Below are 25,232 nucleotides of genomic sequence, written 5' to 3' on the forward strand. Positions count from 1 at the left end.
CTGCTGGGGAACAGCTGGTCTCAGAGGAGAGACGTGGGGAACTTCATACTGGGAGGGGCCGTGTTCAGCACTGAGGAACCAGACTGCTGTGTGAGGGTCAGCGGGCGATGCAGGTGGAAAGAAATCGTTCTGATCAACACTCCAGATCTGCTGCATCCAAACATCTCTGAGGACAAACTGACAGAGTTGATAGAAACCTGTGTGAGGCTCTCTGATCCTGGACCTCATGTGTTCCTGCTGCTTCTACAGCCTGAAGACTTCACTGAGGAGCAAAGACTGAGGCTACAAACAGTCCTGGAAGACTTTGGTGATCAGTCATTTGAACACTCACTGGTCCTGATATCAACACCTGCAAAGGAACAATTAGCTTCCAGTGAAAGTTATATGGAAGATCCCCCAATAAAGGAAATCATCAAAATGTGTAGATACAGATATGTGAAGCAGAAGAACCTTGAACCTCTGGAACTGTGGACACGTTTTGGTCAGATTGTGAAAGAGAACAATGGAGAACATGTGAGCTGTGATTTATCTGAAACTGGAGCAGATGGTTTTCATCAAACCCTGAAACATCAGACGTCAGTGCCTGCAAACATGGATCCTGCTCGAGCTGCTGGTGAGTTCAGGAAAACATTATAAAAATATTATAACAGCAGATTTTTCTGATCAGAGAAAGATTGTGATCACATGTATTTATACCACGGTTAATCTCGATAATCGTGTTAGGCCACAGCATTACAGACACACTGACTTACTCACTAAAATGTGGAAATGTTAAATAAAGTGTCAACAAAAGTGCTGCTTGAAAAGGGTAGAATTAGAATTCTAACAATTATTTTAAATAATTATAATACTTTCATGTATTTCAAATATTCAGGGAGCAGGCTGCATCTTCAGCTTGATTTGATTTAGTTTGTATATTATTTAACTGAGGTTTGTTTTGCAGTCACACGTATGTGGGATGTGTTCAAGTGCAGTATTTCACTGTATACGTTTACTTGTTGCTGGAGTGTGTGGGGGTCAATCTCTTAAATGTTATCGGTGGGTTTTTCGTGGGCTGGGATTTGCTGCTGGTGAGAGTGTTGACTTTTTTGTATCTGTGAGAGAAATACATTCAGAGCTCTGAAAAACGACTGAAGTTGTGGTTGTTTTTTCCATCATCTGGTTTCCTTCATGTTAAACACTGACTGCTACACTCTGTTACATCCTTTTAAAATGAAGACGTCACAAATACAAATGTGATGATTTTGCTATCAGTGTTGGTTCGTCCACGTGTCACTGACAGAGAATTAAAACAGTAAAAATAAATATAAATTCATGTAGCTGCATGCATACATTAGTATATTAGTGTATGTTGTGATATTGTCCAAGTCAAAGCATGTGAATAGAAAACAGAAGATTTGACCACAGAGGTTAACAAACCAATAGAAACTATTGGGAACCAAGTATAAGTAAATAGTCCCTAAATAAAAAAATTCAAAATGAAGTAAAATATTTATGATTGTATTTTTATGTATAGATCAATCAATTACTTTCATTTCTTGTTTTGCAGCTCGTGGACTCAGGATTGTGCTGTTTGGGAAAAGTGAGGAAGAAAAGACGACACTTGGAAACTTCATCACAAAGAAAAATTCCTTTCTTTTCAAAAAGTTTTCTCTAAACACGAAGTGTGAGTTTGCTGGTGGAGCGTGGAAAGAAAAACCAGTAACAGTGGTGAAAACTCCCAACATGTTCAGTCTGTCTGTGGAGAGAGTGAGAGAGGAGATGAAGAGCTGTGTGAGTCTCTGTCCTCCTGGACCAAACGTTCTGCTGCTGTTGGTCAAACCTTCTGATTTCACTGAGGAGAACAGAAAAACTCTGAAGTTCATCCTGAGTTTGTTTGGAGAAGATTCCTTTAAACACTCGATGATCATCAGCACGTACAGACATCAGTGGAAAGAAACAAGCGTCTCTGTGAACAAGATCCTTCAGGACTGTGATGGAAGACACTACAACATGTTTACCAATGAGCACAAAGTGTTAATGGAGAAGATTGAAGACATGCTGCAAGAAAACAAAGAAAGCTTCCTCACTTTTACTGAAGAGACGATAAAACCCAGGTCTGCTCTGAACCTGGTTCTGTGTGGGAGGAGAGGAGCAGGGAAGACGTCAGCAGCCAAGGCCATTTTAGGTCAGACTGAGCTTCATTCAGCCTCCAACTCATCAGAGTGTGTTAAACATCAGGGAGAGGTGTGTGGACGTTGGGTTTCCCTGGTGGAGCTGCCTGCCTTGTATGGAGAACCTCAGGAGGCAGTGATGGAGGAATCACTCAGGTGTATCTCCCTCTGTGATCCTGAGGGTGTCCATGCCTTCATCCTGGTCCTACCTGTGGCTCCCCTCACTGATGAAGACAAGGGAGAGTTAGAGACCATCCAGGACACATTCAGCTCTCGAGTCAATAACTTCACCATGATTCTGTTCACTGTGGACTCAGATCCTACAGATCCAGCTGTTTTAAGCTTTCTAAAGGAAGACAAGGACATCCAGGAGCTCTGTGAGAGCTGTGGAGGAAGATCTGTTGTTCTCAACATCAAGGACAAACAGCAGATCCCAGAGATGTTTGAGATTGTGGATAAAATTAGTCAGCCTACAGGAAAACTGTGCTGTTATACAACTACAACATTTTTACACGCACAAGTGGAGAAAGTCTTAAAACTTGTCACTGGTAAGTAGTTTACATTGTTGATATTTTCAAATAACCCAGAGTTTTAATCCAGTATACAAGTGTTAACTCTGATTGTTTTCATGTTTTAGGTGGTGAAGTTGAAGGAAAAGACTCAGACTGTCTCAGGATTGTGCTGCTTGGGAAGACTGGCTGTGGAAAGAGCTCTACAGGAAACACCATTTTAGGAAGAGACGAGTTTACAGCTGCATCAAGCCATATATCAGTCACACATTATTGTAAGAAGGCACACGGTGAGGTGGACGGTCGTCCTGTTGTTGTGGTCGACACTCCTGGTCTGTTTGACGCAGCTCTGACCAATGAAGAAGTTCGGGAGGAGTTGGTCAAATGTATCAGCCAGCTGGCTCCAGGACCACATGTCTTCTTGGTGGTGATACAGGTTGGTAGATTCACAGCAGAGGAGAGAGAAACGATCAAGCTCACTAAAAGATTCTTTGGGAAGAACTCAGAAAAGTTCACCATCATCCTTTTCACCAGAGGAGACGATCTGGAGCGTCACGGAGAGTCTATTGATGATTACATCAAGAACAAATGTCATGATTCCTTTAAGAAGCTGATCTCTAACTGTGGAGGAAGATACCATGTGTTCAATAACTCTGACAAACAAAACCGCACACAAGTCAGTGAGCTGATAAAAAAAATTGACACCATGGTGAAGAACAATGGAGGAAGCTTCTACACCAATGAGATGCTGCAAGAGGCTGAAGCAGCAATAAAGAAGGAAACGCTGAGGATCCTGAAGGAGAAGGAAGAAGAGATGCAGAAGGAAAAGGAAGAGATTGAAAGAAAACATGAGCAAGAAATGAAAGCAATGAAAAGAAGAATGGCAGAAGAGAGAGAGAAAATAGAAAAGGAGAGAAAACAGAAAGCTGAAGAACTCGAGGAAATGAAGAACAAAATTAAGGAAGAACAAGAGAAGAAGAAAAAAGAAGAAGAAATGAGAGAAAAGGAGGAAAAGGACACTGGAGAAGAAAGATATCGACAACAATTCAAAGAAGAACTTGAAAAGTTGGACAGACAAATTCATTTGGAAAAAGAGGCAAAGGAAAGTGTCGACAGACAGCTGGAAGAGACCAGAGACGAGATGCAACGAAAACAAGAAGCCTGGGAGAAAGAACGAAGAGAAGAGCGAGAGAAACAAAGACAAGAAGATGAAAAGAGACGACAGGAGGAGGAAGAAAGAATAGACAAACTGCTGGAAAGTTACAAACAAGAAAAAATAAAATATGAAAACAACAAATTACATGAGGAACAAATAAGAAGAGAAATGGAAATAACAGAGAACAATCATCAGAAAATACTGGAGGACCTAAAGAAGAGCTATGAAAGAAAAGCCAGACAGAAAGCAGAAGAGTTCAACGAATCCCAAAAGAAACACATGGATGAATTAAATGCTCAGCGGGAAGAACACGTGAAGGAAATGAACGACTTAGTGAAACGTGTGACCAAGAAGAGCGAAAACCTGAGAAAGATCAAGACTCTAGTGGAAAAACATGAAAAACAAATCAGAAATGCAAAAACTGAGGAGGACAAGGACGAACTACAGGAAGAACATGAACAACAATTAAGTGAATTGATGCAAAAAATCTTAAGTAAGGAGGTCAGTGACGTGTAAGCCTGCAGCATTTTATGACGAGAAATGAATGATTTCAGTTGTTTTTCTTTCATTTGTTCTGGGAAAAAACGTTAAAGAAGCACCGATTTGTTGTTCTGTGTTTGGGATTTCCTCACAACAGCAAATAATTCTGACTGGGTGTCGTCTAACCTGCCTTAAACACAGTGTCGGACTCCAGTCTCACCATTAAACCACAAGTCACTATCCCAACATTACCAAAGCTTCTGACTGGTTAAACTAACTCCTCACATTGAATAGGTATTAGTTACTAAAAGACCCACGTGGAACCAGCATGTAGTCTCCTGTCTCAGCTCATTAATCTCCCACCTGGCAGAGTGGAAGCTATGGTCAGTGTTTTTCCAGGTTCAGCATCACAAGGTTGCGAGTTTGACTCCCTGACCTGGAGTGTGTGGAGTTTGCATGTTTTTCCTGTCAGTGGGTTTTTCCTCCCACAGTCCAAACACATGCAGTTAGTGGGGTTAATTGGTGATTCTAAATAACCCATAGGTGTGAGTGTGAATGGTTGTCTGTCTCTCCATGTTACCCTGCGACAGACTGACCTGTCCAGGGTGTACCCCGCCTCTCTATGATAGCTGGGATAGGCTCCACCCCCTGATTAGGATAAGCAGAGGAGAAAAGATGGATGAAGATTCACATCAACTGGTTTTAGTTTGGTGTTTATTGGCATCTTATGCACTTCACGTTCATTCAAAAATAAATAAATAAAATAAACAAATGTACATATTTATATTCAAATATGTAAAGAACAGAACAGTTTTGTCATTCAAATGTTATTGTGTGTCTGTCTGTGTGTGTGTGGGTGGGTGGTTTGGGATGTTTTATCACAAAGAAAGACGACACACATTTGGTGATCAGGTACCTTTATTCTTGTCTTTTTTTTTTTGAAGTTATGGATCAAAGAGTTTTTCCTGGGCTGAGCTCTTTAAGTACCAGGATGTTCATTTCAGTTGTGTTAGTTTTGCTCTGTACTGACCTGTAAGTTGAATCAGTCATTCTAGTCTTTTTTGATTTGTTTTCTCTAATGATTGGTAAAAATCTGGATAATGTGTGATTTGATTTCTTGTATTTTCTTGAGAGTAACTGTTTTCCATGGTGTTTATTTGTTTTGGTTGTGTTTTGTACATTTTGTGTAATCAGGTTTTATTATAAAATCACTGAGAACTGCCTGTTGTTTGTATTTGCCTGTCTTCATCATCATCATCATCATCATCACCTTTATTTATAAAGCACTTTAAAACAACCACAGCTGACACAAAGTGCTGTACATTGGAACTGTAAAACAAATTACATAAAAACCAAATAAAAGAAGAGTGAAATCATTAATTAAATAACTACTTCAATTAAAAGAGAAACTAAGTCTCACTGAGGTTAAAAGCCAAAGAATAAAAGTGGCTTTTAAGACGTGATTTGAAAGTGGACAGTGAAGGGGCCTCTCTAACATGCACAGGCAAATTATTCCATAATTTAGGAGCCACAATAGAGAAGGCCCCGCCCCCTCTGAGCTTCCTCCAGGAGCAGCTGGTCAGCTGACCTGAGAGACGGACAGGGTATGTGGGGATGAAGAAGCTCAGAGAGGTAAGGCGGGGCAAGACTGTGAAGGCATTTAAAAACAAACATGAGAATTTTAAAATTAACTTTAAAAGACACAGGCAGCCAGTGGTTTAGAAATGACTGCAAGATTAATAGGCTCTGTTTTGAGTTTTGTTAAAAAAAGAATGACTTCATATAGGTAAAAATATATATCACATCTGCAGGACACCTTAAACTAGTTTTTTAATTAAGCAGCAAGGCAGAACAAAGTCAGGGCTGTATCAAGACACGAGGACTAAACCCCAATTCAACCAGACCAAGAACTGATCCGGAATTAAAACAGGACTACAACAGTTCAAAATCAGGACTACTGAGGACTTAACCAAGACAGAACAAGAATCAGAACTAGATGATAGTAGCACTAAAAATCATCATAGACCTGCACTACACTTACTTTTTAATTCTACCAAAGTCCACTATTTAGATTGAGAAAGGTTTATATAATTATTTAGCCTTGTTGTGCAAACAAAGCTAAATAACTTAATAAATATATAACTTGAAAAATAACAAACCTAAAAAGAAACACTAGGTACAAGATACATGAGGACCTGTGATACAGTGATACTTTTGGTAAATGACCATTTGACTAACATGTGTGTCTCACCTGCTCTTGTTCTCTTTATTCTGACATTTAACTAATTCAAAAGATATTTCAATATTTATTTATCCAAAACAAAACAAGTTTACTCTAAATTGATGTTGTACAGTAAAAAAATGTTCTTGTGTTTTCCATAAAGTGTATGTAAATATCTGGTTTAAACTGTGAATATACTGCTGTGTATTGAAGTTCCTCTTGTTTTGCACAGAGATATACTGAACAACATACAAAGCATAATATATGAAATAACATCTACCTGAGTTTTTTCTTTGAAAGACGCTCCTTATGTCCATTCTTGTATATCAGTGCATTACTGATTTATTTAGCCGTGGAGGGAAACAACTGAAAATATGAAATAAACACACATGTAAGCTGAGACTCTAAAAAAACAGCATTGTTGTTGTTCGGCTTTTCATTTCCCCATTTGTTGATTCACTTGAAGAGCAAGTAATGTAATATGGGTCAAGTGATCAGTTTGACATCAATCTTTCGTGATTCACCGTCATATTTACATTATTTGTACAGTATGAATGATTTGCTTTGATACCTGGTCAAACTTCAGTTCTCCTCTGTCTGCCTCGCTCCGTTTCTCCAACAGCGCACTCACAGGCAGCAGCTGCCCCGCCCCGCTTAGTGTCTGAGCTCGGATCGTACCATTGACTGTAGAAAACATGGACGACGCGACCCCGCCTCCTACCATTGTGCAAAAATGAAGCCAAAATACTGTCACTACCCGATCCGTACCGGAAACCCGATCGGTACCCCGCATGCGCAAATCTTACGTCACTTCCTCTCTTTGCGACATTCAATATATTTGAATGATACGGTTAGCGCCCAGTTAGCTCCTAGCATTTCTCAACAGCTCTGCCTCCTTTTCGACTGCCCGGGACATTTAAACAATGGATAATCCGTATACAAACAAAGTCATGCTTTTCTCCTCAACAGAGAGCGTTCCCCGATTGAACAACAGCGCCGTAAAATAAGAACAATGGCGCCTAATTACAGACTTAATAATATTGATTTAGCAATGTGTCACGTGAAGATTCATCAGCCAGATTAAGTGTTTACTGACAATTGACAGTGATAGCGGACATCATCATCACTATTCCAGTCAATCCTCTCCTCACAGACAAGCATAAACACACTCGACTATCACTAAATCAAATTTAACACACGTTTGTAATGACGCCAATTCATTTTACAATGGGGTTCATTCGCTCGGTCAGCAGGTGGCAGTATCCTCGTACACTGGGGAGTACACTGCCATTAAATGAACAGAAGAAGAAGAAAACATCTGCACATGCGCGGTACGGATCGGGTAGACCCGATTTGTACGGTCCGACTTTGCACATGCGCAGTAAGGATCGGGGAGTCCCGATCTGCAACTATCTTTTTATTTTTCGTTTTTGTCTACATTGTACTGAAATGCTTCATTATTGCAAACATTTTAAGATATACTTATTATTCTTAACATCTTAACCGATACTCTGACCCATAACTATCGTAAAACGCTACGACCGGAAGTAGACACCTTTCGCGCATGCGGGGTACCGATCGGGTTTCCGGTACGGATCGGGTAGCGACAAATACCCCGCTTGTGGAGGCTGCCATCTTGCAAATTTGGAGCCAGAGTCTGCGCAGTAGTGACTTGAGGTGGAGCGACTGTGTAACGCTCCCGCCCACACACCCGCTGGACGTGACCGCAAACACGCCCCCCTACACTTTTTACGTAGCCCGGCTGCTCGAGTTTTTTTGCTGGTTTACCGCGACTGACGACTCGTTTAATTAAGGTAAATACAACCACGTCACTGTTATAAAAAAGACACACAGTTTATCATCTTATAGTTCTAAAATCACTCTGTTGTTAATTCGTTAGTTAGATTAGCCGCTAGCATACGCACTGTGTTGGAGGCTTGTTGCTAGCTAGTTAGCGATGCTACACACCTGCTACTCTTAATAGTCTTCAACACTTATGGTTTTTTTAATCCATTTTTAGACAGCGATGAGATCAGCTGCACACTCTACAGAGGCCCAGAGTTACTGTTAATATCAAAAATATAATGCTGTCCTTTGAGATTTTAACATAAGACGTGAGTGTAATGGATCTAAAACTGTTTAAATCTTCAGAGCCCTCTACAGCTGGTAACATGGAGACTTTAAAAACATCAGCGTGAGGTTTCAGTAGTGTAGTCTAATTTGTTCTTTTCATTTAATAATAGAGTCCATATTATATCAACAGCTACATTCACCCTGGAGAGAAACTAGTGAGGGAGACCATCAGGACCAAGCTGGGTTTCCTGGGTCCAGAGGTTTGGAGAAACTTCTTCCCTTTCTTTCATCACAGCTGTCCTGTGCCAGATGTTCTGTTGACCTGCTGTAAGAGGCATCATTTAAGAAACACCAGGAAGACTGAAGCTCATCGCATTGATCAAGCAGGACTCATGATCTTCACCAGCAGCTCCCTCACAGGGAAATCTTCAGCCCTCCTCCGTAGGCCCGCCCCAGGAGATGGATAAACCCAGCATTTCATCAACACTGTGATGAGACCTTTGGTTTGTGTAATGTTATAAATACTCAGATACTCCCCAGAGGCTCCAGACTTTTACATAAAGATATTATATTCAGTCCTGTAGAAAGTTATATATTTAAAAATATGTGATCCTCTCTGGTTACTCTGGTATGAATAACTCTGAATCACTTTATGGTAAATAACACACTATGTGTAAAAAAAAAAAAAAAAACTGAAAAAATTCCAGATGACAAGTTTATAGTGCAACATACAAGTGACGACCTTTGACCTTCATCGGGTTTTATTTAATTGTGTTAGACAAAATCTCATATGCTCTTCATGCAGCTGAGTACATCAAGTGTTTAAAACGGAAGCTGTGCAGGTCTGAGATACAAACTGAGGTCCTGTTAATGCTGATATATAGTGACACAGTTACATGAGTGATTAATCCTTTTGTTTTTTTGTCTTTAACTTTATCAATAAAACAGCTGCAGCTTTCACTACAGCACGTGTGGTACTTTAACCTTTGTACTGTTTCCATCAGTTCATTTTGCAGTTAACATGTGAACATGTTGGATGATCTGTCTGCTGTCACTGGGTGGTGCTGAGGTCTGAATCTGAGGGCAGCTCCTGTAATTGTAACAGGGTCATAAATCACAGTGTTATAATTGCACAAAATGTGTTCTAAACCCCCAAACCATTCCTTTTATACCTGACTTTTAGGACCTCCAAGCCTGTAGTTATGTTCATTATCAGTTAGAGCCCCTCCTCATTCTTTTCTTCTTCTTCTTTGGTGCAATCCTATAAATACAGTGTACCCCATTTGCCTCTCCCCTTTTCTACAATTCCCCTGTGGGAGAGGTGGGTGTCATTTCTTCCCAACACTGTAAAACGCTCATATAATGCATATTTAGCCACCTGCATGTTTCTGATTGTGATTTTAGTTCAATTATTGTCATTATTAAGCCTGTTTTTTGTTAGATGTTATAAGTGTGTAGTATGTATGTATCATAAATGGGTTTTAGGCACCATAAATGCTAGCATGAATATATACTCCTTGCTAGCTTGGAAGTTGTGGTGGGTTGAGCTAACCCTCTTCCCCACTGTTTGTATTTGGTCGTAGGAGCTGGAGTGGGCAAATTATTTACTTGGAGGCCTTTCTTTCTTTTACCTTTGTTATCAGGTATGTCGGATTTTGTGTTGTTGTTTTTGTTTTATCTTATGTCAAATATGTTACGTGTAAATCCATACTTTATGTTTAATGTACAAATAAATGCCAGCCCTTTTCTACAATTCCCCTGTGGGAGAGGAGCTGGAGTGGGCAAATTATTTACTTGGAGGCCTTTCTTTCTTTTACCTTTGTTATCAGACAACGCAGAATCACACCGGTTACATAATCACAAAGACAACAGAACCATCAAACTCAGATATAAATTTTATCCCTCAAAATTGAAATAAAGCTGATTCTTCTGTCCTCACACACTCAGGATCTGAAGTTCTTCTCTTACATTATTTTCAGTATTACAGTACACTACAGTACTTTAATCCATAGTTCCTGATTAATGAGGAGTTACTAAAGTACAAGCTTTTAAAAAAATGTTACTGTCTTTACAGATGTGGCAAGAGACTGAAAACATGCTGTTGTTTGCACATATTTAATATTCAGCTCTGCACAGGAGCTGCAGCAGGGTGCAGCCTGTTGCTTTTACAGTATAATACTTGTAATAAAAGTACAGTAACAGTAATTAGTGACTGAGCAGCCCGGAGCGTTTCTCTTGATTTCTTTAGTAAATTCATTCACCTGCACAGATTAGCTAAACGAACCCTGACAGCCGAGTGCTCATCTTAGCTAGCTAGGTCTCAGGAGCGAGCTAAGGACGGTAGTTACGGATTAGCTTACAAACACATTTAACTTACCGAAAAAGTGCAGCGGGGCCTCGGGTCCTTCTGTCGGGTAGTCCAGTTTACTGAAGAACAACTCAGGCTGTCAGGTTAAAACACTCGGTCGTGTTTTCGTAGTGTAAACGCTGGGCGTCCTCTCAGAGCCTGCGCTCTATCTGCTATTCCCGAACAGAGATACGCAAGTTTCTCCGTGACTGCAGCTGTCAGTCAAAGCTGCTATGATGACGTTTCACCCCAATTTAACATCACCGCGGTAGGAATTAGAATCAAACTTATGGGAAAGGAGACCCCTTGGACATCAATCAGCGTGATGGGAACTATTGATAACAAAAGAAAGAATCTTTGGAAAAAAATTATCTGAGGAGAATTAATTTATTTTAGTCTGACCCCAGTCCCATCCGCTAACATGGAGGAGGCGGGGTTTATGACCTATACTGCAGCCAGACACCAGGGGGCGATAGAGACGTTTTGGCTTCATTTTTGGGGAGCTGTCGCGTCGTCCATGTTTTCTACAGTCAATGGATCATACCAATATTAGGGGGGATTTACGCACAGTCGTAAATTCCCACAGTGTGAACTATGTGCTTCGAATATTGTGTGTAGTTTTTGTTTTATACAGTTGGCAGCCAGGAATCTAACTATGAAATAATTACACTCCAAAAGACCCCGGGCTTCTGAAAAAACAACCTGGGTAAGCCAGTAAGCCACCCCCCCCCCCGCTCCGCCACTGTTCTTGCCAGTCGCCTTAAATGATAAAAACTGGACTTCACCACTGCTCTGATTTGGTTGTCCAATTTAAAATCACTGTCCAACTTAAAACCAAGATCAGTAACAACAGGTTTAAAACAGACTTCCAGGGATCCTAAAACAACAGAGGAGGACTCACAGGGAGATCTTCATCACAGGTGATCAGGCTTGGGTCAAATATTTAGAGAGAAAAATGGAGAGCATCTGAGATGTTGGTCCAGCCATGACAGTAATGTCGGTGCCTGAACTCATCAAACCATCTCTAAACCTGGTTCTGTGTGGGAGGAGAGGAGCAGGGAAGACGTCAGCAGCCAAGGCTATTTAAGGTCAGACTGAGCTTCATTCAGCCTCCAACTCATCAGAGTGTGTTAAACATCAGGGAGAGGTGTGTGGATGTTGGGTTTCAGGTCATCAGGGCCTTGTTGCACTGCATTGAACCAAACTGCAGATAACTGCAAACACAGAAATGTATGAAGGTAAGTGACCTTTTAAATTAAAGTGCAAATGAATCCTAAGATGATGGTTACCACAGCAACAGTAACTGTTAACAGAAAGAGCAGCTCAACAGCAGACAGCAGGTGAAAGCTAACTAAGCAACAGTGTGAAGCAGCAGCTACAGGATCTGCTGCATGGTTTCATCATCTGTGATAAGAAATCAAATATGAGTGTGAACAGGTCGATTCCTCACAGATTCAGAGCTTGTTGTCAGCAGGGGCAGATAAAACAGCACCGAGCCTGTACAGGGGGCATCCGGATTTGAACCGGAGACCTCTTGAGTTGCAGTCAAATGCTCTACCACTGAGGTACACCCCCCTCTGAGCTACACACCCCCCCCCCCCGCTTGTGCTTTCAGGCAGAATCAGGCCTCTGTCTGAACAGTGCAGTAAAAACAGAGCTCAGGTCAGTCAGCTGGCCCTTGATCATATTAACCTGGGTAATGAAGGTCTCTTCATTTATTGTGTTCATCTCCCAAAGCTGGAAAATTCCAGCAGGTACGAGTTGTTGAACACAAACATGTAGCCGTCAGCTCATGGTCAGAAACACCAGAACGGTTTAAACTCAGTAAAACAAAATGACCAAAATCTTAAAGTGAAAATAACTTTGAAGCAGAATTTGCACGTGGTCACTTTGTTCTTTCTGCTCTGTGATTGGCTCGTTCTTGTTTTGATCCTGGTGGATAAACCTCGGTGAGTTGGCGGCGTGTCTTGAAAGCTGCTTTTCTAAATCAAAGCTGATATTTTTTGTACCGATTTGAATCGACCCCTGTCCACATGCTTTTTACGTAATGCTGATTTTCTTTAAGATGAAATAATAAAATATGTACAAATGAAACAGTTGTTGCCATTTTTGGCCAACAACCCAGAAATGTTTGAACAAAGAGCCTCCAGAAACCTCAGAATCAATGATAATAGTTCAGGACATTTCTGAAACGAGCGACTGATCACCACCAAGAGTCCAAACTATAACTTTAAGGCTGCACTACACAAATATCCCACTGTGACATTGTCTCTGCACGAATGAGCGCTGGACTCCTCAAACAGAAAAGCTTCTCGATGCTGGACAGTGACAGGACCCACCAGAAGATCTCAGACACCCAGGCCACCGTCATGGAGTCCGTTGGTTCGGTCAGACACGTTCACACCAGCGTCCTGCTGGAGGTCATTTTGCTCTGGCTGTGCTCAGCCTGTTCCTCTTTGCACCAAGGAGCACTTACTGGTCCCACCTGTCCAGGTCTCCTGGAGTAGCCACTGTCTCCTGGAACGAGCTCCTTTTGGATCCGGTCTTTTATCAGTTTCCAGAGTCAGAACCAGACACGGAGAAGCTGCATTCAGCTTTTATGCTCCTTATATCTGGAACAAACTCCCAGAAAGCCTCTGATCAGCTGAAACACTCAGTTTATTTAAATCCAGGTTGAAGACTCTCCTGTTCTCAGCTGCATTTGAATAAAACACCAAATCCACACTTAAGCTTAAATTTCAAAACTTATATTACTACTGATTTTATCGGTTTTGATTTTATATACTGTTTTATTTGTTTGTTTGTTTGTTAATTAGTTAGTTTTAATCAATTTTAAAGCTTTTTATTTGTTTTTGTTTCTAATGTCTCTGTAAAGCACTTTGAATCACCTTGTTGAATTGTGCTATACAAATAAACTTGCCTTGCCTTTTGTTTCCAGCAGTGGATTTGTTTTGGAGGAGCCAGACTTTAATTTTTAAAGTGGTCTTGAGCAACACTTCTGCAGCTTTCTGAAAGTCTTCAGGGTTTTTCTTTGGACAGTGATTTTTCCTCTCTAGTCCTGATACCTGAGGATCTTTAAACCCCCGACATATGAATCAATATGAAACACAGTATTTCCCCAGTTTTCTTGTAAAAGAGAAAAAAAAGGTTCGTCTGAAGACCTTCGTACAGTACGAACACTTGCAGTATGATGTCAGCAGTAAGACTAAACCATCTTTGTTGTTTTACTCCAACACCGACCTCCCTGCTGCTCATGAACCACCGTTTTGTTCACAGGTCAGTTTCTTCATTAACTGGTAAATGGTAAATGGTCTGCATTTGTATAGCGCTTTTCTAGTCCTTAAGGACCCCAAAGCGCTTTACACTACATTCAGTCATTCACCCATTCACACTCACATTCACACACTGGTGATGGCAGCTACATTGTAGCCACAGCTGCCCTGGGGCGCACTGACAGAGGCGAGGCTGCCGGACACTGGCGCCACCAGGCCCTCTGACCACCACCAGTAGGCAAACATGGAGTTAGTATCTTGCCCAAGGATATTTGACATGCAGCCAGGAGGCAGCCTGGGATCGAACCACCGACCTTCTGATTAGTGGCTGACCTGCTCTGCCACCTGAGCTACAGCCACCTGAGCTACAGCCACCTGAGCTACAGCCACCTGAGCTACAGCCACCTGAGCTACAGCCACCTGAGCTACAGCCACCTGAGCTACAGCCACCTGAGATACAGCCACCTGAGATACAGCCACCTGAGATACAGCCACCTGAGATACAGCCACCTGAGATACAGCCACCTGAGATACAGCCACCTGAGATACAGCCACCTGAGATACAGCCACCTGAGATACAGCCACCTGAGATACAGCCACCTGAGATACAGCCACCTGAGATACAGCCACCTGAGATACAGCCACAGTCTGAAACCGTTGTGTAGAAACGTGCCCATCGAGCGGTGAGAACAAACCCGACACGTCTGGATTCTTTAATTGGTTTATTGTTACATGGTAAAGTTGAAGGCACTTCAAATCTCACGTGAGCATGAAAGTCAGTACCTTGATGAAACCTAGAGAACTTCTTATTTTACACAGAAGGAAACTGGACAAAAAGGAGAACTAGAGTCAAACGACCACCGTATGTACAACGTAATACATCTCTGCATTAAAAACTATACTCTGATAAATATATAACCTCGTGGATTGTTAAGTAGTAAAAGGAAATATTCAAAATACTGTGATTCTTCTTTTTAAATAGATACAAATCATTTGTATAAAAGTAAAACTTCTCCAGTTTAGCTCACGCCGATGTGACACCGGCATGTCGAGGCCGGCGGTATGTACAGGATGGCTGGATCGCGCTCCATCTCTGACGCTCGCAGACATAATTAAAAATAAAATCAAATGACGAGGGTTTGGTGCTCTTTATGATCAACACTGAGCATCAAGTTAAAAAAAAAAAAGAGGCATATTTTAGATTAAAGGTTGGTCTGAACTCCAGAGTTTGTGACTCTCAGCCACAGTCTGTGGGTGAAGCACCAGCTGCTTACATTCATATTCAAAGGGCACTTTGGGCTCGTCGTGGAGGCAAATGTGCACATAGATTAAAGAAATCTCATTGGTTGGTTGGGTAAATCCAGCGATGGGTAAGGCGTCGTGCATGAGAACCAATAGCAGCGCAGGGTTTGTGGGCAGAGGAGAGGCTGGGTTTAATCAAACATGCCCCTCCGGGTCGGACTCGGGGACGTTTTTCTGCCGAGTCGAGGCGTTCCCTAAACACACACACACACACACACACACACACACACACACACACACACACACACACACACACACACACACACACACACACACACACACACACACACACACACACACACACACACACACACACACACACACACACACACCAGATTATTAGGAAGGAAGTTCTGAAATGTGTAACGAAGCTTCCATGATTTGGTGCAACATTAAAATAACGACTCACTGGTGACTGGGCTTTGGAGAAGTTGACGTGAGCATAAAGCAGCACTGCGATGTCCTTGTGTCCCGCTTCCAGAGCTATGGACAGAGCACTACTCTCATCCTGGTGGAGCAAACAAAATAAGTCAGCATGATGCAAAAATGAAGTAAAATATTACAGAAAACAAAGAAGATGAAAACGGGACGGCAGACTGTAAATGCCGGCAAAGCCACTTTACTTTGCGCTTTTATTTTGAAAAGTACCTCAGCACTTCCTCTTTTATTGTGTCAGACTTCCTGTTCTGTTCTCAGTGAAACGACAAACACGTTGCTTCAGAGTGAGTAAAAACATTTATTTTTTGAAAATACTCGTGCAAACTATGTATTTTATTTCTCTGTCACATGTTATAACTCTGAAAGTTTACTCAGTGTGGTTGAATATGCATGTCATCTGTTTGTGGTGTGGAAAGACTGGCTAAGAGATGTGCATGGAGGAGGTTGCTAGCTGGCATGATTAGCACCCTTGGAAGCAGAAAAAAGTTGGTTTAATGATGCAAATGATTGTTTATGTATTTAAGAGACAAAAGTTGTTGTTAATTCATTTTATTAAATGCTGTAACATAAATAGTTTAAAACTATTGATTTATGTCAATGTCACTATTTGAGTTAATCGAAATTATTTTCTATAGTAAGATGTGAACATTTCTGCACTTTCTACTTAAATGTTTGATGGTATTTGTTTGTGCATCTTTATAGTTTTCACGGTGCCGTATTGTCGGTGGTTTAAAGAGGAGAGAATAAAGTTGCATCAGCTCTCTGCGTCACGAGTGGGAATTCCAAGTGTGCAGCTACAGACTGGTCTAAATCAGCCAATCAGCATCTACACGGCTGCAGTTCTTCTCTAATGTGGCTCCAACATTACAACAAAGAGTTCTCGGTGTACACAACTCACACTGTCGCTGAGCGTGGCGTCACAGCCCGGCTGGGCCAGCAGCAGCTTGACGATCTCGACGTGGCCGTGCTCGCTGGCGCACATGAGCGCCGTCGAGCCCTCGTCGTCCTGGATGTTGACGTCGGCGCCGTGAGCCAGCAGGGCTCGAACCATGTCCATCCTGCCGTGACTGACCGCCAGCATCAGCCCCGTCTGGCCGGCCTGCAGCGGGGACAAAAGCACGGTGAGCAAACCGGACGCTTCCAGCCTCCACGCCGACGCGTTCACGCAAACGTCAACTCTGAACTAAAACGTTTCATTAAATGAAGCTCTGATCACAGAGCTGCCGTTTTCAATGATTCGGATTAATGACGCGACACAAACATCCACAGTATCACAGCACAGCCAGGACAGCTGTACGGTGGGCGGAGCCTGGGTGAAGCAACGATGCAACGAAGGAACAATCATCCAGATGATTGATGTTACTGTTTATTCATGATCACAGGATGTAATACCGCGGAAGCACTAGCTGGTAGTCGGGCCGTACGCGTGTCTTAGTGCGGTTGAACTTAATCCACAAAGTCCGCTTGTAGTCGAAAAACAAACAGTCAAACATTTATTTCCACAGTTTTGAAATACAGTGATCGTTTCAATGTTCCTGTACACCGCAAACACGATAAGGAAACCGTTTTTCTCCACAGCTAGTTAAAGCCCCCGTTACTCCACACTGCCCGTCGCGAACGCTCCCCCCGTGCACAGTTACCGTGTGTTAAAGGAACCGTACATAAAAATTAAATAAGGCAAGAAAATACAATTTAACTGTAAATCTTACGCTAAACAAATTATAAAGTAAAAACTGAAATTCCCCATTATCTTACACTTATTCTTATCCAAAATGATTCAAATTATTAACAAATATACACAATCTGAGTAAACTAAGAGATGATTAGACCTTTATCCTATACATTCCCGGCCCCTAATTGTTCTATAAACTTATAAACAATTATTAACAATTTGGCACAATGATCAAGTTCAACAACATAGGCATTCAGTCCTTAGAACATAATTTCTTCTTTCTTCTGATGTCAGAGGTCACCAGTACATGACATACCATGGGAGTCCAGCCTTTACCACTGACTCATACTGATCCTTTTCTATATTTCAACATAATGTTTGAAAACTCTCATAGAGGCAGTTTAACGTTGGCTTGTGTTCATCACGGCACATATTGTGCCACAAACACACCGAGTGGCACCAGGTCAAAACCTCTCCAACAGCTCTAAGAAACTTTGTCTGGAACCACGGATCGTGTTCCCGCTGCATCGTTCCCAAACACGACTCCAGATCAAATGTTCAGTTTTTCCACAAACTGTTAAATTTGTCTCACTTTTAAAAATCCAGGCCTTTACCTTTCTCCACCACACGGTGTCACTAAAGTGCAGTTTTTCCCACTTTAAACTAAACTGTCTAAACTTTTGCAGGCAGTCGTTCATCGACTCATGTTTAGTTTCATTTGTGCATTTCTGATTTTTTCAGTAACTTTGCCGTTTCTGCTCCGTTCATTGTGCACGTTTGATTTCTGCTTTTGCGACTCTGCTCTCGTCTGGCCGTCATGACCTTCGCATTACTGCTGCGACCTTTTGACCTCCTCTCACTGACCTGACTGGCGCGTGCGTTGACGTCACCCTTGCCGAAGAGCTCCTCCACAATACGCATGTCCCTGGGCGTCTCCACGGCTGCGAGCGCGGCGAGCATGATGGGGGTGTATCCCGCCTTGTTCTGCTGGTTCACATTACACACGTCTGAAACACACCAACACAGACAGGTCAAAACTTCCAGAAGGCTGGACGAAGACATTTTTGTCACTGGTGGTCTCGGGTTGACTCGTCACTGTCAGTCAGCGACGTCACAGACGTGTCAGCATGTGACGCGTCTGTGACGTCGCTTCTCCTCGTGAAAAAACAAACAAAAACACTCGAGTCCCGTGTCGTATCGTCGGTTCCTCCTCACGCTCTCTACGAGCTGAACACGCCAACATGGAGGGGGAGAAACCCGTCAGAGGCCGGATGGGAGCGAAGCGAGCGGAGGCCTCAGCTAGAACTGGGACGGACAAAGGCTACAATGGGAGGAGGGGGCGGAGACGGCGTCACGGACACAAGGACACAAAAGGCCGAGGAGACAAAAGGCCTTCAGAGCAGCGAGTGGCCGCGACCTCATCACAGTCTATTGAGCCTCGGTGGAGCTCGCTGTGAGGGAGCGGCAGCGAGGACGAGAAAACTTTTCCTGTCCAAATGTGAGCGTCTGTGTTGTCGACGTGACATTTAACTCAGACGTGCAGATTTCCTGCCCGGGTTTTAAAATATATTTTCTCAGGTTATGAATTAAATCTGTTTCATGAAGTTTTGATCCAGTGTTTTTCCCGGAGATGCACAGAAGATATGGAAATGCAAACAGACCGTTTCTAGTCTGGAAGTCATATTACTGCCACCACATTTAACCGCTCTTTATTACAACTGAGTCTAAACAAGCCTCGAGCCTGAGAGAGGAAGGCGGAGGAGCTGGAGGAGACAGCGCCAACCAAAGCCGTTTGTATCCTTGTATCCTCACTTTCAGTGTTTTCCTTCATCGCCTTCCAGCGTGAAGCCGTGTCCACATCTGTGGCTCTGCATCACGAGTTCACTCAGCTGCCTTTGTGTCAAACTATCACATAATTATGTTGCTGTTAACAGCAGGAGCTGCAGAGACAGAGAGGGAGAATCCTCCTCGACTGTCAGGATGGAGGAAAACGGAGGTGAAGCACGAGGAGAAACCAGGAAGACGAAAAGGTGAAATCTGACCATCGTGACATCTGAGATGTTTTATAGACAACAAATAAAGACGGTACGTCCCTCAACATGTTTTGTGCCCACATAAAGTTAAATAAAGTTTTTTTAAAGTTGAACTTCCTCCTCCCCACAGCGCTCAACCAGTGAGCGAGCCGAGGATTCACAGGATGGACAGACGGACTGTTGTCTTCAGTTTTCACATTTAGAAAACAAAAACAAACAAACAAAAATGGAGAAAAAGAAGCTGGAGGTGGAGATGAAGCCCCGCCCCTCAGCAGCGTCTCTCACCTGCATCCAGCAGCTTCTTCACCACCTGGAAGTTTGAGTGTGAGACGCTGTAGTGCAGCGCCGTGTTGCCGTTGCCGTCAGCCATGTTGACGACGTGGCGCAGCACGGCGGGAGAGAAGTCCGTGAAAGCTCCCAGGTAGTCCTCCACCATGGCCGCCACCGCCGCCTTCTGACTGGACACGCGGAACCACTCGTGCTGCACCGTGTTGAGACAGCCTCTCTGCACAGACAGGAAGTGACCGTCAGCACGCCGACAGGCAGATTTAACAAACGGCCCAGCTTCAGGTGCACAGTGGGCGTGTCACACCGGTCAGCGCTGCGCTCCAAACCACGTTCATGACATCATTTAACAAACAGCTGATCAGATTCCTCACCAGGTCTTTGTTGGTCACGGCCTTGGAGTCACTGAGGTGAGACTGGAGAACGTTGCAGGCAGCCAGCATCTTCTCACTCAGCTCATACCTTTGAGGTCAAACAGAGGTCAAACAGAGGTCATTCTTCTAACAGCTTCAACTGATCAAATTTACAGACAGAAAAACATGATTTCTTCTTTACTCGCCTCTCTCTCGTCTCCTGCTTCTCTGAACTTTCCTCGTCATCCTTCTTGTCCACGTCCTCTGCTCCCTCGGGCTGGAACTCCTCCCTCGCGCTCCTCCCCTCCACTTTCTGGTGTTCCTTCTTTCCTCCGTACCCCCCCTCCTCGTCCTCCTCCTCTTCGTCTGACCCAGAGGAGCTGCTGTCCTCTGAGCTGGAGTCGTCACTCGACGTAGTCTCGTATCTGCGCCACGAGGGGGCGACAGAGGTGCAGAAACAAAGATGTGAGTGCAGATCAGCAGCTTGTGAGGCGTCGACACACAGCTGAGCAAACGTGAGCCCTGCCACCTTTGACCTCAGCCGGGACACCAAAACACTGAGAAACTCTCACGCTGCAAACTGATTAAAAACATTTCTCACCCTCCGTTCACGCCGACGAACTGCAGGTTCTTCTTCGTGCCGTTGGAGTCGGCTCGGCCGTCTTTCTTCTTCATGATGGATTTCAGGGTGCTCTGCCCTGCAGGAGACGCAGAACATCGTGAACCAGAGCCGACAACATGACACATCATCCAGAATCAACTTAAACTCCTCTGATAAATCGAACAGGCTGCTTTAAAACAGTGTGTGTGTTTATCGTTAATAAAAAGCACCGTGTAGGCGCGCTGTTATATCCAAACACTTCAAAACATGAATAGTTCATCGATGCATAAATAAGGAAACTCTTCATCATCACAGCGACACAAAGTTCAACTTCAGGAAGCGACGAGGAAGCAAAGATAAAGATGGAGCGACGGGGACGCAGCGACGGGGACGCAGCGACGAGGACGCAGCGACGAGGACGCAGCGACGAGGACGCAGCGACGAGGACGCAGCGACGAGGACGCAGCGACGAGGACGCAGCGACGAGGACGCAGCGACGGCACCGCCTGCATCGTTTCCTCCTGTTGTCACTTTGATTTGAGCAGACAGAATAATGTTTAACGGCCGCGCTGCCGTCACGTGATGACTGCGCGTTCACATATTTCTGAACACTGCAGACATTCAGACGTCAGCTACGAACAAAGGTTCGTTCCTCATCAGGACTTCATCTCTAAATTAATAAAGAATAAGATTAAATCAGATCTCGGCCTCTGACATCTGTAAGCTCCAGCTTCTAGATTTCCCCTCTGTTCATGAGCGCAGCGCCCCCTGTTGGATTCATGTTAAACAGCTGGACTATTTAGGCTGCCTTTAGTTTACAGCCATGTGTGTCTGAGACATTACAGGACTGTGACACACTTCTCTGGAGTTTATGCATCATTAAAATAAGAGCATTTATGTTTCTGTTATTTATAGTGTGTAAGGGGAGACTTTTCAGAGTGGAAAGTGTTTTTCCTTCGTCGTTTCCGTCTCTTTCCCATGTTTCATCACGACCCTCCTCATAAAATCATCCCTCCAACTCTCCTCCTGCATAATTAACACACCATGTAACTAAATAGCCCATTGAGCTGGTTACAAAGAGCCGATAACGCCTGAACGCTCCACTAAAAGTTCTGACATGATCGAGAGCTCTGGCAGGGAGGGAAGCAGCCATTAAGTGTCCGTGAGGCACTGGAAGCCGACTCAAAGCCCGAAGTATCTCAGTCATTTTAAGTAGAGGCCTCGAAAACCGAAATACCAGCAGAGCGAGCCAGAAACACTCAGCACATCTGCCAGGACTTGCCTCCACCGAGGGGCCTCCTTAATGCTGCAGGGAGGAACAGAGCGCACTGTGTTCATGCATCAGCATGCAGGAGCTGCATGTGTGCACACACGCGTGTGCGCCGCTCATTAGCAACAGCTCAGCACGTTTCCCGTGTTTTGACAGCTGGGAGCGAGAGTGGCGTGAGCCGCTCGTCGGGCCGATGACGGGGCTCGTGGTGGCATTTCACATGTCACCTGGCGTCTGCGCGAGGTAACCTCCTACAGTCAGCTCAGGTGAGGTGACGCACACCTTATAGCAGCCGGGTTGTGAAAGAAACGTTTGAATGTTCTGCTCAGCGGCCGTCTCTACAGCCAGCAGACCACAGCCTAAACATCTGGTCAGATAACTTAGAAAAACATCTGCTTTACGCTCCAGAGCCTCGCTCACTGTTCTGGCTCTTCTTCTGCACAGGAACTGAAGGTGAAACTGTGACTTTAGCTCACAGTGTTTATGACCCTGATAAATGGACTCAGGGGCTGAAGAAGGCAAATAAGATGTTTGACTCTCAAACTGAGCAACAGAGTCCAAACAGCACGAGCTGACAATCTGATTCATGTTCCTGGGTCACAGAGCATCAGACATCAGCCCGTCTGCTGTGGAGGAAGAACCTTTGACTCATGTTATCTCATGTCATCAGCACTTGACCATAAGACGTAGCAGTCAGGTGGGTTTGAGCACCAAAATAAAACTGATTGAGCTAAAAGCAGAAGCAACACAGAGATCTGGGAGTCTATGATATTCGAAACCACCTCCAGACCTCAGATCCACACTGCAACCTCCACAGTGAGGACAGGGGTACATTTACACTGTCAGAGGCGTGGCCTGGAGCACGTTTGGCTGTCCAATTAGGATGAAGCTGTAGTATTTTATCAGGAAGTTCATTAGAAATAACGAGCAGGCGTCTGTGGGACGACTCAGAGTCTCTGGACTAACCAGACTTGTTAGCATTAGCTCAAAACTACCCACAAAACAAACAGAAACTTCAAGATGTTGATTCCCACTAACAGACGACAGTGGCCATCTTTTATATGCAGCTTGTAAACTGCAAAAAATTTAATATTGCAATAATAATAACAATAACGAGCTGTGTTGTTGCAGTCGTACCATGCAGCGCTGTAGACATCTGGAGGTCCATGCGGCTCTTCTGCTCAGCCGCACTGATCTGCTGCTGCGACGGCGTGTTCGCAGGCGTATCCGCTGCTGTGAGGTCAGGTGACTTCTCCGCACGCTCTGCCCGGACAGACGACAGCTGGAGCTGCTGACGGCTCTCTGACAAGGGGAACAAAAGAAAAGGTCAGGCAGGTTTAGACATTTTGAGCTCTCTGAACGGTCACTTTGTTACCGTCTGAAACGACAGAGTGCCACAGAGGCGAGGAGCGATTTGAGATCCAGTTTTTTTTTTTTAAATCAAAGACAGTTTTTCACTCCTCTGATTTTAAGATGGCAGCATTCAGTAGGACAAAGGCTCTTGGTGCTCCAAGGAGCAGCATCAGCCGTGACTTTAATGTAACTCTGTGCTGAATGTTGATGGCAGGAGTCACAAGAACGGGATAAAAACACAAAAGAGGAAACGTGTGATGACATCGCAAAAGAGGCCAGAAAGGAGCACAGACTCGCCGCGTGCTCATCTGCAACAACGTGTGTTATGTAAGAGAGAAGGAGCCATGAATCAGCATCAGCAGGGAGCTGTTAGTGAAGGCAGGGCGGCCCGCAAAAACAACAAGTGGAATAATGGTGTGACATGACTGCCTCCTGAAAGAAATTAGCTCATTGTTGGTTCAAGTCCAAAGGCCCTGCCACATTTTTCAGGGTCACAGATCAGCACAGCCTGTCTGATCCTATCAGGATTCTCTTTACACGCGTGTGACAACCCCACCCCCTAAACTCCAAACCAGCACCCACCCTTCAGTCCTGAACTACACCTTAATTCAGCTCGTTAGAACAGCTGACATGCATACAAATGTGTTTGAGACGAGCAGCACTCCTGCAGGGCTGAACAACCTGCAGTTCCTCTAATGACCACTTGAGGCAGTCCCCATAGACTCCCACGTTAAAACTTTAACTGGAGCTACTGCAAACTTCACATCGCTCAGCTGAATGTCGACAGGTTTGTGCCGTCACAGCTTTCCGTAACCCGTTTAGGCCCATCGGAGCTTAAATGTAACATTTTTAAATCCTGGTAGAATTGCAACCACATCAGCTAGCGCACTTTTTTTATAACATGCATAACATGCATTCAATTTTTTTTCCAAATGGCTTTGCAAAAAAACCCCAAAAAACAAACAAATCACATAAAAATCGCTGCAACAACAAAAACATAATAATCCTGAAACACGCTTTGCCAATCTGATCAGCTGTTTGCAGCACTTCCTACGTCAGCGCAAACTAGGGGTGGGGGGAAAAATGGTTACTTTGTTTGCTAATAATGTATGGATACAGGGACAGCAGAAATCGATATTTTGTTACAAAAAAGTTTTTGTGCTCTGACTTCAGAGCATGTTGATCCTTTTTCTGAGCAAGAATCCTGACATTCCTTCACTGTCCAAATGTGTTTAACTTGTTTTTGGCAGCAATAAACATGACAGTTTACTTATTTTAATTTAAGACATGTTTTATTTTCATTAAGTTTAAAACTTTTTTATTTAATGTAAAATTATATTTTGTTTTAATTTACTTTCAAATTCTTCAGTTGCTGAAGGGGCTGCATAGTTTTCATAAACTGCATAGTTCAGAATAGCTATAATTGTACCAGATGGTTGATTCAGTTAAGTTGGACTAGACTGTAATACAAACCGTTCAGTTTGTCAATAATAAAACTGAAATGAGAGAAAGACTGAGTGTGAGACTTTGATATTAGATAAAATGAATATTGATAAAGTTTACCTTTATGTACAGAATCTGAATATCGCAAAATATTTTAAAAAATTGCAATAATATCGTATCGTGCGCCAAGTATTGTGATAATATCGTATCGTGGGATGTATGGTGATTCCCACCTCTAGCGCAAACCATCGCATGTTCACCATCACCGGAC

The 25,232-nt window shown here is 43.5% G+C and overlaps 1 protein-coding gene, 1 non-coding gene and 1 pseudogene across 4 annotated transcripts in view; 1 reads left to right on the top strand and 2 right to left on the bottom strand.

The window, feature by feature from the left end:
• Positions 1–400: 400 nt before the first annotated feature.
• Positions 401–5,610, top strand: LOC148100348 (GTPase IMAP family member 8-like; annotated as a pseudogene). The gene is made up of 3 exons (XR_015719874.1): positions 401–613; positions 1,550–2,701; positions 2,791–5,610. The product of XR_015719874.1 is annotated as a GTPase IMAP family member 8-like (transcript).
• Positions 5,611–12,442: 6,832 nt separating this feature from the next.
• On the bottom strand, positions 12,443–12,514 carry trnac-gca (transfer RNA cysteine (anticodon GCA)). Its single transcript has one exon. It is a non-coding gene; the product is annotated as a tRNA-Cys (tRNA).
• A 2,405-nt stretch (positions 12,515–14,919) lies between these two features.
• kank1a (KN motif and ankyrin repeat domains 1a) overlaps positions 14,920–25,232 on the bottom strand; it is a 57,579-nt gene continuing 47,266 nt past the window's right edge. For both annotated transcript variants that reach the window (XM_087849518.1, XM_087849519.1), the window contains exons 4-12: positions 23,303–23,467; positions 20,896–20,992; positions 20,501–20,719; positions 20,316–20,403; positions 19,942–20,161; positions 18,488–18,630; positions 16,850–17,050; positions 15,923–16,021; positions 14,920–15,707 (exon numbers count right to left, since the gene is read on the bottom strand). In XM_087849518.1, the coding sequence (XP_087705644.1) occupies positions 15,645–15,707; positions 15,923–16,021; positions 16,850–17,050; positions 18,488–18,630; positions 19,942–20,161; positions 20,316–20,403; positions 20,501–20,719; positions 20,896–20,992; positions 23,303–23,467 (1,295 nt within the window). In that variant the 3' untranslated portion in view covers positions 14,920–15,644. The remainder of the gene's footprint in view (positions 15,708–15,922; positions 16,022–16,849; positions 17,051–18,487; positions 18,631–19,941; positions 20,162–20,315; positions 20,404–20,500; positions 20,720–20,895; positions 20,993–23,302; positions 23,468–25,232) is intronic.

Source organism: Neolamprologus brichardi, chromosome 12 (genome assembly GCF_056152115.1).
Source record: "Neolamprologus brichardi isolate AB-2024 chromosome 12, ASM5615211v1, whole genome shotgun sequence".
Taxonomy (NCBI): Eukaryota; Metazoa; Chordata; class Actinopteri; order Cichliformes; family Cichlidae; genus Neolamprologus; species Neolamprologus brichardi.